The following is a 14,195-nucleotide window of genomic DNA, read 5'->3' on the forward strand; positions in this document are numbered from 1 at the left end:
CTTCGCATCAACATCAGCAAAGAAACTTTTAGCAAGCATGAACATGGATGTTCCAATTGCGACAAGTTTTGTATATTGTATATTGGATTTCGCTGCAGTTTTCTCCGGTAATACTGCAAATTTCTGCAAATAATAAAATATAGGTAGTAGTAAAAAAGGAATGCGTGGGACATGTCGAGAAAAGAATGGGAACGCGGCTTAGAAATGCAAAGAAGAATCACAAAGGCATTGGTGAAAAAGGGGCTGGAATACTTACTGATAAGGACCTCACAACATTTTCTGGGCTGGCTATTCGTCGACACGCAAATTTGATAGAAGGAACGAAGCAAGAAATTTGGGCAACTTTCTTCCATAAATGTTCTACAGACGAAAATCCTCAGCATCAAAATTGTCCAGCAGGCGAGGACAGATGGTGCAAATGGCGCAAAGCGGAGGCTAAAGGAGAAGTGGATAGTTTACACCACGAGAAGGCACCTTTGACTGAAGAAGTTCATACAGTCATCAAACCAATCTACGAAGATTTGTCACGAGATGATCCCTTGAACAGATGTTTAGGAGCGGAGACCCAGAATAACAATGAGTCGTTAAATGCATTGATCTGGACTTTCGCTCCTAAGCACCTTCATTCTGAGGCCAAGGTCGTAGAAATAGCCACTTTTCTGACTGTAATTATTTTCAATGAAGGATTCAATGGCATTCTTAAAATCCTAGTGACAATGGGATGTCAAGTTGGTCACATATGTCAGGTTTATGCCGACCGCCGTAATGAAGCGCGAATTTGGCGGTCCGAACGACGATCGACTGACCTCGCTAAAAGAGCCACAATTGACACCAGGGAGCAACAATCGGCCTTACAAGACTTTTTTGAAGAAATGGAGGGTGCTCTCTATGGACCAGGTATAGCAAATTAATGGTGAGCTAAAATTTTACTGTTGATAATCACATTTAAATTTTCAAATGCGTTTTTCTCGAAACTGCATCTTGAAAATCGGCTGCCACCATAGCTCAAAATCTATCCAACCAAATTCTTTGAAATTTTCATGGCTTCTTTAGTACATATTTCTACGGTCCGCAAACTAGGATAATTGCAATCGGACAGGTAGTTTTTTTTTTATTCATAAAAAAAGCCGTAAAAAAACACCAAAATTCAAAAAATTAAGTTTAAAAGCCCACCAAAAATTTACCTTTTAATATTTTCTAATTATCCTAGTTTGCGGACCGTGGAATATTGTCCACATTAAAATGCCGTTTAGTTTTTTTTCCTCAGATGAACACAGCGCCCTCCAGCGTGGCAGCAGAAAAACACCTTTTTTTGGAGATGGGTGCATAAATTAACACGTATTCCGAAAATTAGCTACGAAATCAAGCTGAAAAATTTATCACATATACTAGAGATATCAATAAACATATGGTGAAAAAATCACGTTTCTATCTTTATCCAGTCCTTCAAAATAATTTTTCAAAAAAAGGCAAAAAAAAACGGCCTTCACACGGGATGACCCCCTTAAAAGGCAATAAAAATACGCTCTAGAGTTCCCGGTTTTACAAAGAACTCCACCTGTCAGCGGGAACTTTGGCAACTTCAAATTTCGGAGTAGACTTTCATAACTGATCGGTTGGTGAAACTTATTAAATCTGTAATCCTACCATTTGTTGACCATTCTCTTCCTTTGGTCATTGCGGCGGACTGTAACTTCTCAAAGACAAAGCTGGAAATCATATAATAGGCCGCCATTAGAGTTAGCTGATCTTTGTCCAAGCATTCATCGTGAGCCCGCTACGGGAACACCAATTGTGAATTATCTGCAAGGCAGCATTACTCCAGGAGCCATAGCCAGGTGACCATTACTAGGAGCCATTGTGAGGAAAAGGAAACCGTTCCTTGTTCATGCACACATGTAAAAATTCCAACTGACTAATAAAAGCAGATTTTCGAGTTTGAACTTCCCAATTTTCGGCTTAAGCGTGCGAAGTGCTGTCTCTGTGGATTTGTCTTTGTTATAAGCATAATGCCTTTAGCAACCTAGTGATATACACTATCGTCCAAAAGTTTAAAAACAAACATGTCCAGTCTTAGAGTTTTGTTATAAGAAAAAAAAATAAAAATTAGAAATTTTCTTGGAAATCTTTTCGATTGAATTTCTTTGAGCGATGCTTGTGTATCAACTAATTACCGACATGAAAAGATTTGAAATACCGAAAACTGCATCAAAAGAAGAAGAAAATTTCGTTACAGTGTTGTTTAAACGCATCCGACGTTCAATAGTACTCCAGAACACTATTTCATTGGAGAATATTGCTACAAAATTTCGTGGTTCTCGGATGAACTTAAGGGGGTTTTGCAGCCAATTACTAAAAGTTATAGTAATACACTATTATTAACTTTATTTGAACAGATATCGGTTTGAAAGATATTTCGGAGCCTAGATACCATATATTGGCAGGCTATTGATTTTTTCCCGATTTTTTGGTTGGATAGTCTCTGAGAATGGGTTCGTTAAAGAAATGACCACGTTCAACCCCTCACATCAAAAAATGTTTTCGAGGATTTATTACAATATTTCTGAGGTAGATATCGATATAATTCTTTTGGAATTCAATAAACACACTCTCAGAGTGTACGAATTTTTTACTTCTTATTATCACTTTTCACAAATGCCGTCATTCCAATATCCATTCAAACAAGTCAGAATACCGGAAACTTCGAGTATAAAGGTTTTGTATTCATCTTAGGTGAAAAAACCATTCGTACATGGCTAAGAATATAAAATATTCCGTCATATTTTGACAAAATCCAAGATACCCATGTGTACATACATATCAACGACATAAATACTGTGTTGATCCTAAATAAACAAACATTCTCTATACCGCATGACGATGCATACATATATATGTGCGTGTCTAAATTGATCTAATGCATTTCCACTTTACTCCGTGCACAAAAGCGGATTTATTTTATCTTGGTTTTGATATGTCCGTGGATGTTTAGGGAAGGTTTAAAAGGTGAGAAAAATTCGAATAATTGCCGGTAGAACCATAAAAATAGCACTTTTCTTCTTCCCATATAAACGTTTTTTCTAAATAAAATTTAGAGTCAATTTGAACTTTATTGATATTCAATAAAGTTCAATCACTCACTGTGTTCATCGTACCTCATATTACAGCTATGAAACGGGCAAATTTTTTAACGCAACTAGAAATATTTGACAACCAAGTGACCATCTTTTATTTCTAAAAAGACAAAAGACATCAAATGTTTCACAGCTCAGAACATGTTTTATTGGAAAATATAATTTCTATTTTTAGTATTTTTGTTTCTCACCGTTTAAACCTTCTCTGAATTTCCATAAATATTTCAAGACCAAACTAGACTACCTAGACCTAGACTAGATATTAAGTTTTGTTACAAATTAAATTTCTGAACGCAACGATAATATTTGACATTAGATTTGACAACCAGCTTATATGTCAATCCATCCTGTTGCACTTTAGAACACGGAAAGAAGTATTACGATATCTATCAGTGCGTGAGAACTTTCTTCACTTTGGCGATCCTTTGTGATAGTGACATTCCAGGTAATGTGCTCTTTTTTTGATATTTTGTGATTGTGACACTTTACTGCTAAGTGAGCGAACAATTTTCTCACTTTGATTATTTACAATTTACGATGCCGAGGAAAAGACGACCTGACTTGGTCGTCGCAGTCAATAAAATGTGCGAAGAGCTAACTCATGTGCTAACCGCACCGATGACCAGAGAGAGAGACAAATCAAGAAAATAGTCGTATTGCTATGTCAGAATTATTTAGTGAGTGATAATGAAGTAGATATGCTTAGAATGCAGCGAGTTCGTGCACATCACACACAACAACAGCAATCATGACATAATGAAATTGATCGAATCCGCAGACGGAATGCTTCACAATATGCTTTTTTATTAAATACGGATTCGTTTTGTTTGTTTTAAAATTATTTTATACAAAAGTTTAGGTCTTTTATTTATCGATTGAGCCAGTACGAAGTCTGTCGGGTCAGCTGGTGTCTTATAAAAAATAAATATGTCGCCTCTGCTTTGTTCTTCTGGGATGAACTTAAGGGGGATTTTCCGGGAAATTTCTAAAACATAGTAATATACTATTATTCACTTTATTTGTGCAGATATCGGAACGGAATGTATTTTGAGGCCTAGATTTTGTCCAGAAGCATCACTTTGATTTTTTTCAGATTTTTCGTTTGGCTGAGTTCTGAGAACAAGACCTGTTTCCACTTTTTGGGACACATATTTCGAGTTCTAACTCCAATATGTTTCAACCAATATCAAAAGTAGAATAAGAAAAAAATGTTTGAAATCATTTCCTTTTCTTTTCCTCTTCTTTTTTTTATCCTTTGTCCCGTTCACAAGCGGGGTCGGCTCGTCGTGATCGGTTTCGCCATTTGGCTTTATCGAAGTCATTTCCAATAATGTAACAAGTCAGGAAACCGGAAGCTGGGCGCTTCAGCTATGAAAGGTTTTGTTTGCTCCTCCTGTGAGTATATTTAAGTGTAGAACTATTCCATTTGTACGTAGCCCGTTATGTATTTGCATTTAGCATATCTGACTACCCACTTCAATGTGATATTGATATTTAGTTGCAGTAAATTTACAGGGGAGAGTCAACTTTGAGCTACTGTAACTTTGTTTGCAATAGTATGATTTTAATTAAACTTGGGGATAATATGCTTCATATTATAGTTTACACCACTACTTTTATAACGCTGGGATAAACTTATGAGGGGTTTTACTCAATTTCCCCAAAAATATGGCAATATACTATTATTAACTTAATTTGAATGGATAACAATATGGAAAGTATTTTGAAGCCTGGGCACCATATAAAGGTAGCTTCATGAATTTTTTCAGATTTTTCGGTTGGGTAGTTTCTGAGAATGGGTCCGTTAAAGAAATCATCACTTTCCACCCGTCCCACTCCCCGCCTTTTTAACAAATCTCAAAAGTAAGACCGGCTTTGAAAAACACCAACCGAGACCTTTCATTCAATACCCCACATGACTACATTCGGTGAAAAAATGTGTACACCCTCCCCCCCTAAATTCAACCTACAAGGATATAACTCACTACATGTCTGGGGGCCCACAGTTCCGACCTTCTCACCAAATTTCGTGTCAATCCGTTTCTGAGAAAAGTGCTTGTGACAGACAGACAGACATTGAGCCGATTTTAATAATTTTCTGTTTTGCAAACAAAACCTTATTACTGGAGAGGTTTAATAATTCAAACATACATAGGCAATTTCACACACATATGAACACAAAACCTTTATACCCGAAGTATCCAGCTCCGGTATTGCGAATTGTTATCTACATTTGGCGACAATACTAGCGTATCTTTTTAAAAATTGAGTGAACCGGTGTATTTGGTTGAACGTATCTTCACTACTTAAAATTCTGACAAATTTTTCCACTGAACATATGTTGTGTTGCATTGATATTTGGGAATTAGGGGCTTGTAGTTGGCTCAAACTAGTTCCTTTTTGTAAAATTTGCCTTAAACTAGTTATTGCTTTTTTGCCAATTTGATGGAAACAAGTTTTGAGAGAAGAGAAAATGCAAACTGTTTAACTTTTGTTATCTTTTGCATTTTTATTATTTTATAATTATACTATATTATCAACAAATAAAGTTGGATGTTTCAATTACTTTAATTCATAGGGAGCCTCTTACAGATATATGACCTTTTGATTGTCCTTAACCGGTTTTAGGCTGCAACGATAAAATTAAAAGGATTGTTTGAAGGCCACTCTATGGACTGTATTAAATCATCCTTGAATTTTTTGATGTGAAATGGGAAAACCAGTCTTTTATTAATTAGGAAAAAAAAAATGTATTGCATAAGCATTGAAGCACATTCTGCTCGATGAGTGCATATAACTTCTAATAGTTCTAAAGTTCTCGCCACTTACAGAACCCTCCAGGATCAATAAGACTCTCAACTCCTTGATAAGTTCTACCAGAAAAGCGTTCTTGTCTTTTGCGCCTCTCTCTGGCTACCTTCAGTGCCAATAAGATAGGCTCCTCCGAAAAAGGCAACCTTCCTCCAATCGTCCAAAGCTCAAGATTCGTGGCACTTAGCCCATTTGCCACCTTTTAGATCACATTTTCTGAGTTAAAAGCAGCTTTTCGCAGATTTTTAAAATTTTAAACCTAAAGCCATGGCCATAAATGTTGGACATCCTATATTTTATGACTTTTTCTTAGAATAAGAAAAGAACTAGGTTTTTTTCTTTGTTCTGTAATTTTTGAATTTTAATAATGAATAATCTGTAATCACTGTAAAAAATAAAAACATGGACCCAAATTACGACTTTTTCTTGTTTAGTCTAAAGAATGAAACCCTTTTAGTGGCTTAATCGATTGCGTTGTATAATTCATACAATGTTATTAATATTTTGTTGGTGTACCGTTGCCCTTTATTACAGCAGTTAACTTTATACTCCTATATTAGCTACGAAAATTGCTGAGCACTGTTTTGGATGTAATACTATGCTCCCTTACTTTGTGTTTAACGGTGCCCCAAAGTTGTTCGATAGTGAGTTTTTTATTATCATATACCGGCATTTCGAGGACCAGTTGTCCTCTTCCTCAGTGAGTTTTTGTCCTGAACTGCTTATGGTCCAGCTTGTCCTCCTTAATTGCTAGTTAATTTCTACCTAATTAATTCAAAAAGCCAACTGTTGGATGATGAAACTCTCTAATGCGTCCAATTTGCGGAAGTCATCAACCTCCTTAATTACCCTTAAGTTATCCTCCATTATTGTATGTTCCTCCTTGATGATGTGTCTGGCTACCAACGATTTGAGGGCTTATGTTGGTCTGCTTTTTGCTTTCGCCAGATTTGCTTCCCTGATATGTTCGTTGAACCTCGTTGCTATTACTCTTATAGTTTGCCCTATATATGTTTTTTCACAATAGGTGCAGGTTATCTGGTAGATTCCACTTTCCTCGCTATCTTCCTTGGGGTCCTTGACGCTTCCTAATCGTGTCTTCAGTTGATGTGGTCTGCTGGTAGATATCACTTCGATGTCAGGTTACCAGGTGAAAAATATTGAAGCTAATGTTATACGATGGGAACAGCAGATGGAAAATAGCCACCACTGTTACTTAAAAACTTCGAATAAATGAACTTCGACGTACGAGCTAAATAACCCTGGAGATGTTGAAGGAATCTGAAACACATTTCCAAAATGGCGTCCTTCCTTGTATCAACAAACATCTCAAATCCAAAATTGGATAGGCTGGATGATGATTTGAGAGCCCCACGACTGCATCCAGACCAAACTTTTGACCGAGCATAATGGCACAATCGATCAAGAAGAGCATGCTTCTGAACGAGAGAACAGCTGAAGAAGATTTGGAAGATTCGTGTTTTGCAAGTGGTTTACTCGGAAATGGCTAAACTTATTAAGATTAAATTTAGGTAGACATATGCAAACAAATTGAAAGTGTCGAACGAAAGGCCCTAACTAGTATTTTATAAAATAGATCTCAGATTTGACTCCGATTGCAAGATAGAGGTGACGGGTCAGCAAGTTCAAATTTAAATTGAGACAGGACTCGTTTTTGAAAACTACTCAACCGAAAAACACGTATCAGACTGATTGTAAATTAAGTTAATACTAATACAAATTCTACCGGAAAGCACCATTTAACCGCATCGTATAATTATAAAATTATATATAAACTTAAAGGACTATATATTGAATGTTTGAAGAGATCGTACTATTATTAACAAAGTTGTACGTTGTATATTGCGTGTAAACTGATGGTACCCTAAAGCAGCATAGAATGTTAGCATCATCTTAAAGTGAATATACTGACATAATTTATATACACTGTGAACTAGTTATATACAAATCGAATCGCCGGATCACGAAATATTCTCACATATGAAAAACAAAAAACCTTTCATCATTTTTATTAACATCTCAAAAATCCGATTATATCATTATTTATAATTGCTTGTTAATGTCTTCTCGGATGTGTAGCCATGTAGATTGATGATTCCTCCTTCTGCTCTGATTATAATACTACACCCAGATTATAATCAGATTGCTCAGAGAATCCCCAAAGCTCTAGAGATTAGCATAATATGTAATCAGTTTCCTTTTCATTACAACCAACGCTGTGTTAATTAGCCTGCAGCGGTATAAGGAGCATACAGGTATAATCAAAACCAGGACTCCAACTCAGAACACCAATGTCCAATTAGGTACTTTCCTTAGTTTAATAAAATACCGAAACACTACTCTATTAAATTGATACGTAAAATTCAACACTATTGTAAACGTTCTTCGTATATCGGCGTTGAGTGCAAATTTCAAATCCATTTCATGCTTGTGGACTTCGTTATCTCAAATATGCCAAGAACAAATATCCATCAAATTATGATATGACAATTTTGGCTTCGTTATCGGCTCAGTTCAAATGATTAGAGATTACGTTACGTAGACCAAACTCCGTTCATTCCGATATTGCAAACTCCCACTTGGTAAAAGTAAACACTTGGGTGTGTGGGTGAAATAAAATTCATGATGATGAAGCGAATTGAGATGACATGATGACTCTATCCAAGCGACTCCTTTGCTCATTTGAAAGACCCGCACTCTCTAGTTAAACCACAATTCAAATGTGCAATTGTTGATCAACATCTACTGCTTGATCAAATCCACCAAGAAAACTCTTTTGATAATGTAGACTACCCAAAGGCTTGGATAGCAACAACAACGTATACTTATATATGGGAGCTCAGCATGCTTAAAGTAAAGCTAACTCACATATGTATATGTAACTGTATAGAGAGGCAAGATTGTGGCGACTCAGCTCCGATGAACGTGTACACGAAGCCTAAACCCAAGAAGATCCGCACGAAATTGAATCGACGAAACTGCGACTATATTTAGTTTTCTACCAGCGCTAGTACAGCGTGTATTTGACGAGATTCAGTGGTTCCTGGAGTCAAACTTCTGCCAATATAATCCAAAATTTGGTAAAATTTTAGGAGTGGATCAAACATTTGTATCTGCACGATACACGCGGCGTCTTTTGAAATAGATCACAGTTGACTGTCATTGTCAAAATAGTAGCCAAGATTTTGCAGGGATTTTGACGACGTGCCAAAATTCTCAAAGTTTGTCATCAACTTGAAATTTTGTACGGGGACAACTCGCTGCGGTGTGTAAATTGAGTGGCCTAGAACGACGGCACAATGTTTAAAATTGCGTTCAAGTAAGTTTGACTTTAGTTATCTTTTGATATTGATTGGCTCATCTAGTATTTGAGGAAGGTTACAGAGATAAATTGTGCGTGATACGGAAGTGACCCAAATATTCACTCAAAAACTGATTCGAAACAAGTGTAAGCTTCAATTGCAACGAATTCTCGACGTCTCGTCGCTTTTACGCGATCCCTCATCTAAAAATAAAGTACGACAAATGATTGAATCATGGGTTAAGTATGGGTGTCCAGAAACTTTCCCGAGTTTTGGCGCTTAATTAAACAATTTAAGTTTCGAAATAATTAAATTGAGAAATCCCAGCTTTTACTGAAATTTATTGCTGGATGAACGCGGGGTGCGTAGAGATAAAAATTGCGACCCTTGAACCGGACTTTGCATGATACAAGAAAGACCACGTCAAAGGAGCAAGAAAAAATAATTCCAATGTGGTTGGACTGTGAACTTGGTACTAAAGTGATAAAAAATCTAAATTGCTCTGCGAACCGGGAGGTGAATGCGCGCTGCAAATTTATTTACACTCCGGCCCCCTATGATGATTATTCTTAATATTTTCAATTAATTATCGCGTTATCAATGTGAATTTTTCAACAGTTCAGTGATTTAGCGAATCTTAGTCATTTTTAATGAGAGTGTTTTAAAAAAGTTTATTCGACTTGCCACCAAATTTCGAGATCAATTTATTTATTAAATCCAATAATACCTGCAATATGACATCATTAGGTAAACATTTGTAGCCAATATAAATTATTGTTGCCCGGTCGTAAATATCAGATAACGTCCACAATTGAATCCCATTTAATCGCGGTTAGTGAAAAAATGATTGCAATCACAACCAGGCAGGCATGAGTTTAAATTGTACATTGGGGCATATGGGTATATGTATCTCGTGAAATACAACACATGGGATATAGGATGCTGGACGAAGCTTAACATCTTTTTACCCATTACGAGATAAATTGTAATATATAAAAGTTGACATCAGTTTCAAACCGATCACGACGATCTGACCCCGCTTATGAACGGGAAAAAGGCTGAAGAAAAAGAAGAAGTCTGAAATATTTAAATTCACAACTATTGCTCATCAGCGGCAACGTTGCAAGTTCTATTCTTGCTTTTAAAACCATCGCTTCAAGTCTCGTTATATTTATTATCTCATCATTGTTCTCGTTTGCCCTGAGAGATTCTTGAGTTTCCCCAAGTGACTAAAAACGAGCTCATATCAAACAACAAAAATTACAGGAGCGCGTAAATAATACTTAATTAATAGTTTAGATTTTGTAATATTTACTATGCCACTGTTTATTGGGGCAAGCCTTTAAGCGTGATCGCGTCTAGAAATAAGCCTATATGTTTACACATAATCTGAACTGGGTATTCAGTCTGAGCAAATTAGTTCAAGCGGAAAATGAAAAAGTGCACTAAGCGAGTATAATCGAACACTTTATTTATGTAATATATTTGGTCAGTTGAAATGATATGTTAGAAGGGACAACATCACCGAGGATCTGTTTCCCATTAACACTATTGATTTATTCTTCAATACAGCTCTAAATTGAATTCGAACTTGTCGATTTACTGCAACAGAAAATTCAAAATACTATTGAATAAAAAGCAACTAAAATTAATAACAAATGTTGGAGCAAAAATCCAATTGGATCTGAGCCTGGAATTGTGTTACTTCATTCAAGCCCGTAACGGTACGGCACAGGATAACAGCATCCATTTACTTATTTATTATTACTCTAATTTAACTCAGGCATTCATTCACAGCTGAGTCGACTGGTATCCGACTTGACGGGATCCCACTGCCACCAGTGAGATTTGAACCGCGATCTACCGTGCGATATCCTGTGCTCAAACCACTGGGCTACCCGGACACACAGTTAAAATTAAGACTCTAAAAAATGCCATCAATTCTCTGTTCAAAGTATTATTTCTTCATCACTAAACTGAACTTAAACGAATATATCAAATTTTATATATATGTTTGCCATTTACCCCTTGGTTTGGTATAGCGCGCTAACCATACATAAGCGCAATCGTGCGCGGTTATCCGAAATGCTCTTCTGCTCCCCCCACGATTTCTCAACATGCCCGCACTGCTCTACTGTTCTGCGCCCAGTCCCCAGGATTCCACTCCATGAAATGTGTGACCTATTCACTGCCACTTCTGCCTTCCGATCACAGTGCGTACAAGTGTCAGGCAGATGCGCTGACCAAGTTCTTCTAGTGTGATAGTATCAGGCCAGCGTACACCGATGATAAGATAGAACGGGTCTTGACGAAGGTAAAGAGCTTTTGAATAACAATTGGGACTAGCACATAACATTCTCAATTTAATCTTGATAACTCCACTTCCACATTTTTGACAAGGCAACGACGGCAGATTTAGCGCAGTCAACGCATCGGGCAACATCTAGTTCGTTGCCACCGTCAGCAGAAACCATGCTTCGTAGATATACAAAGTGATCGACGTGCAACACGTGGCATTTTGCGCTATCACATGTTGCTCTGATAATAACTAATAACTTTCTCGAAATCGTTGAGTAGCAAATGAGCAGAAGATCTAAACTCCACACACGGTTTCATTATTACATGTGGGATGTTCATATGGTCAATGCAGAAGAATCCGAAGCGAAAATCAGCGCCTACTCAGTCGATAAAACTTTCGAGATGTTCTTTGATGCGTTCCAGGATTGTTTTAGCTCTCAGATATCCCTCCAATGTCAGACTCAAAACGGGTGCCTTTCTTTGGAATCTTACCGATCATCGCCTTCTTCCACTCTTTGCAGAACGTCTCGGATTCCTGCTTGTAAAATGCTAAAGTATTCGCACAAGTTGTCTGAAACTTTACCTTGGCCAACATTTCAAAGAGCGAGAAACATGTTGTTCCTTGGGAAGTGAAAAGACTATTTCCTTGATGAATAATGGTGGAACTAGGCTTGGATCAGTTTCCGTAGATTAGAAAATGTCCTTTGAGGGCTTTTCAATTGCTTTAGCTAGAAGTTTGCATTTTATAAACTTCTGAAGCTGAGGCTATTCAGGTTGCTGGACGTGATCCCGGGTTCAAATCTCGTTTAGCTATGGATGTTTATGTTCGTTTTTGGGCTGTCCCGCTGCTGTAGGCTGATCACTTCCATGGCATTAAATGGGATAATTATGAAACTGGAGCACATTGACAATCAACGAACCTGTTGACATAATCTCACTAATCAAACGATCACCCATATTCCTATTAATGACAATAAATATGTAGGTTGCCGAAGAAAACTTTACTTTTGGAATTTTTGTGCAGGCGTCTGCAAGAATCTCAGCACATTTTTTTAATATGACGTGGAATGTGGTCAAAGCCTCATTATAAATTGGTTGAGCATCTCCAGTTGCTAAGCTTCTTCTGACTTCTGGGTTCGCGGAATGCTTTACAGGTAGTGTTTAAATTACTCCTTTGATTAGTCCACACCGAGCTCACGTGTACCTTCACGGAAATGTAGTTACGTAAGTGGAAGGGCGATTCAATTAATTAAAGAGCCAAAATACTATAGTATCCCATGACCAACTTCAAAGTTAGAGAAGTTATCTGGAGAGGAGTCGCTGCAAATAGTATGACGCTATGATATTCATCCGATAGATTTTTCATTCACTGGAAATTACTAACTTGGATAGAAATAATTTGACACTCAACAATAAGAAATTAAGAACTTCCCTTTGACTAGGTAAATCATTTGCAAAGACAAAAAATAGTCAAGAAAACTCGGAAGCGAATCACTATAATCACTGTCATAGCTTTGTAGCAAAATTTTCAACGATTGGTGATCATAATTTCGTAGACAGGAAGAAAGACATTCAATCCACACCGAATAGGTTTTAAAGCATGCGAAATGAACCCTTTGGTATTTGAGATAATTGCGATGGTCATATTGAATGAAACAAGATCAACACTCTGATTTAAATATGAATGACTAAATCAGGTAAACCTCGCAGATAAACAACGTTACGGAAAGCCAAATAAACCGTCTAGTGCATAACATTTAAACATTCGACTTTATCACCCCCATTGTATTTGAATAATAGAAATATTTTATTAGTTTTCTGAACCTGATCGATTAATTTTCAAGTTCAATTTGAATTTATTGAATTCTACACCCGGGAATCTCACCATACCAACATAATAGTATCATCTAGGCTGGAATATGCAATAAATACACTGTGATTCACACACAACTTACTATTCGTTGAATGGATGAATTATGGAAATCTACGGATTTACTCACTAATATGGAAGCTCTATAGAATGGAGGTAAACAAATAGGCTTCAACGTACCAGCGTTTACGGCAAATATATGTATATGCCGCTATCCATTCTACCCGAATCGATGTTAGTGGCATTTTTTAAGCGCGCTCGTTTGCAGCAATAACCAAACAAGATTCACATTGGATTTAAATAGTAGCAACAAATTTTGATGAGAAATATATGAAGGTCAAACATAACACAGCAGGAAAGTTCAAGGTCAGCTGGGAGAGGCGATCACTAATGCCTATTAACGTTGCAAATTGACTGCAATAAAATAAGCATTCAGGTGTTCAGTAACTTTGTCATAAGCAGATATGTAATTATTGCGCACTTAACGTATCTAAATAACACCACTTGCAAAGGGAAAATCATTGAAGGCAATGGAACTGGGGATTGTAATACTCGATGATAGTTTTCTCGTTCCTTACATCAGCAAAATATAAGCGTTTTGATTACTACTTGATATGTTGCATACAATATAATCATGCAAGTATCAACACAATCCCATTTATAATTTTTTTTCTAATTGTCATATTGGGATGCTCAATATTAACGTTACAATTGCTCTACTCTTGAATATTAAACAGCACCAAGTTACTAATCATGCTA

The 14,195-nt window shown here is 36.8% G+C and overlaps 2 protein-coding genes across 6 annotated transcripts in view; one reads left to right on the forward strand and one right to left on the reverse strand.

The window, feature by feature from the left end:
- LOC119655209 (CTD nuclear envelope phosphatase 1 homolog) overlaps nt 1-14,195 on the reverse strand; it is a 28,445-nt gene that overhangs the window by 12,024 nt on the left and 2,226 nt on the right. The window lies entirely within an intron of this gene.
- LOC119655185 (esterase B1-like) overlaps nt 8,896-14,195 on the forward strand; it is a 77,872-nt gene continuing 72,572 nt past the window's right edge. Inside the window, exon 1 of one of the 4 annotated variants that reach the window (XM_038060969.1) lies at nt 8,896-9,285. In XM_038060969.1, the coding sequence (XP_037916897.1) occupies nt 9,266-9,285 (20 nt within the window). In that variant the 5' untranslated portion in view covers nt 8,896-9,265. The remainder of the gene's footprint in view (nt 9,286-14,195) is intronic. The other 3 variants (XM_038060976.1, XM_038060952.1, XM_038060960.1) reach the window with 3 other exon arrangements.

The sequence above is a fragment of the Hermetia illucens genome, chromosome 1, assembly GCF_905115235.1.
Source record: "Hermetia illucens chromosome 1, iHerIll2.2.curated.20191125, whole genome shotgun sequence".
NCBI lineage: Eukaryota > Metazoa > Arthropoda > Insecta > Diptera > Stratiomyidae > Hermetia > Hermetia illucens.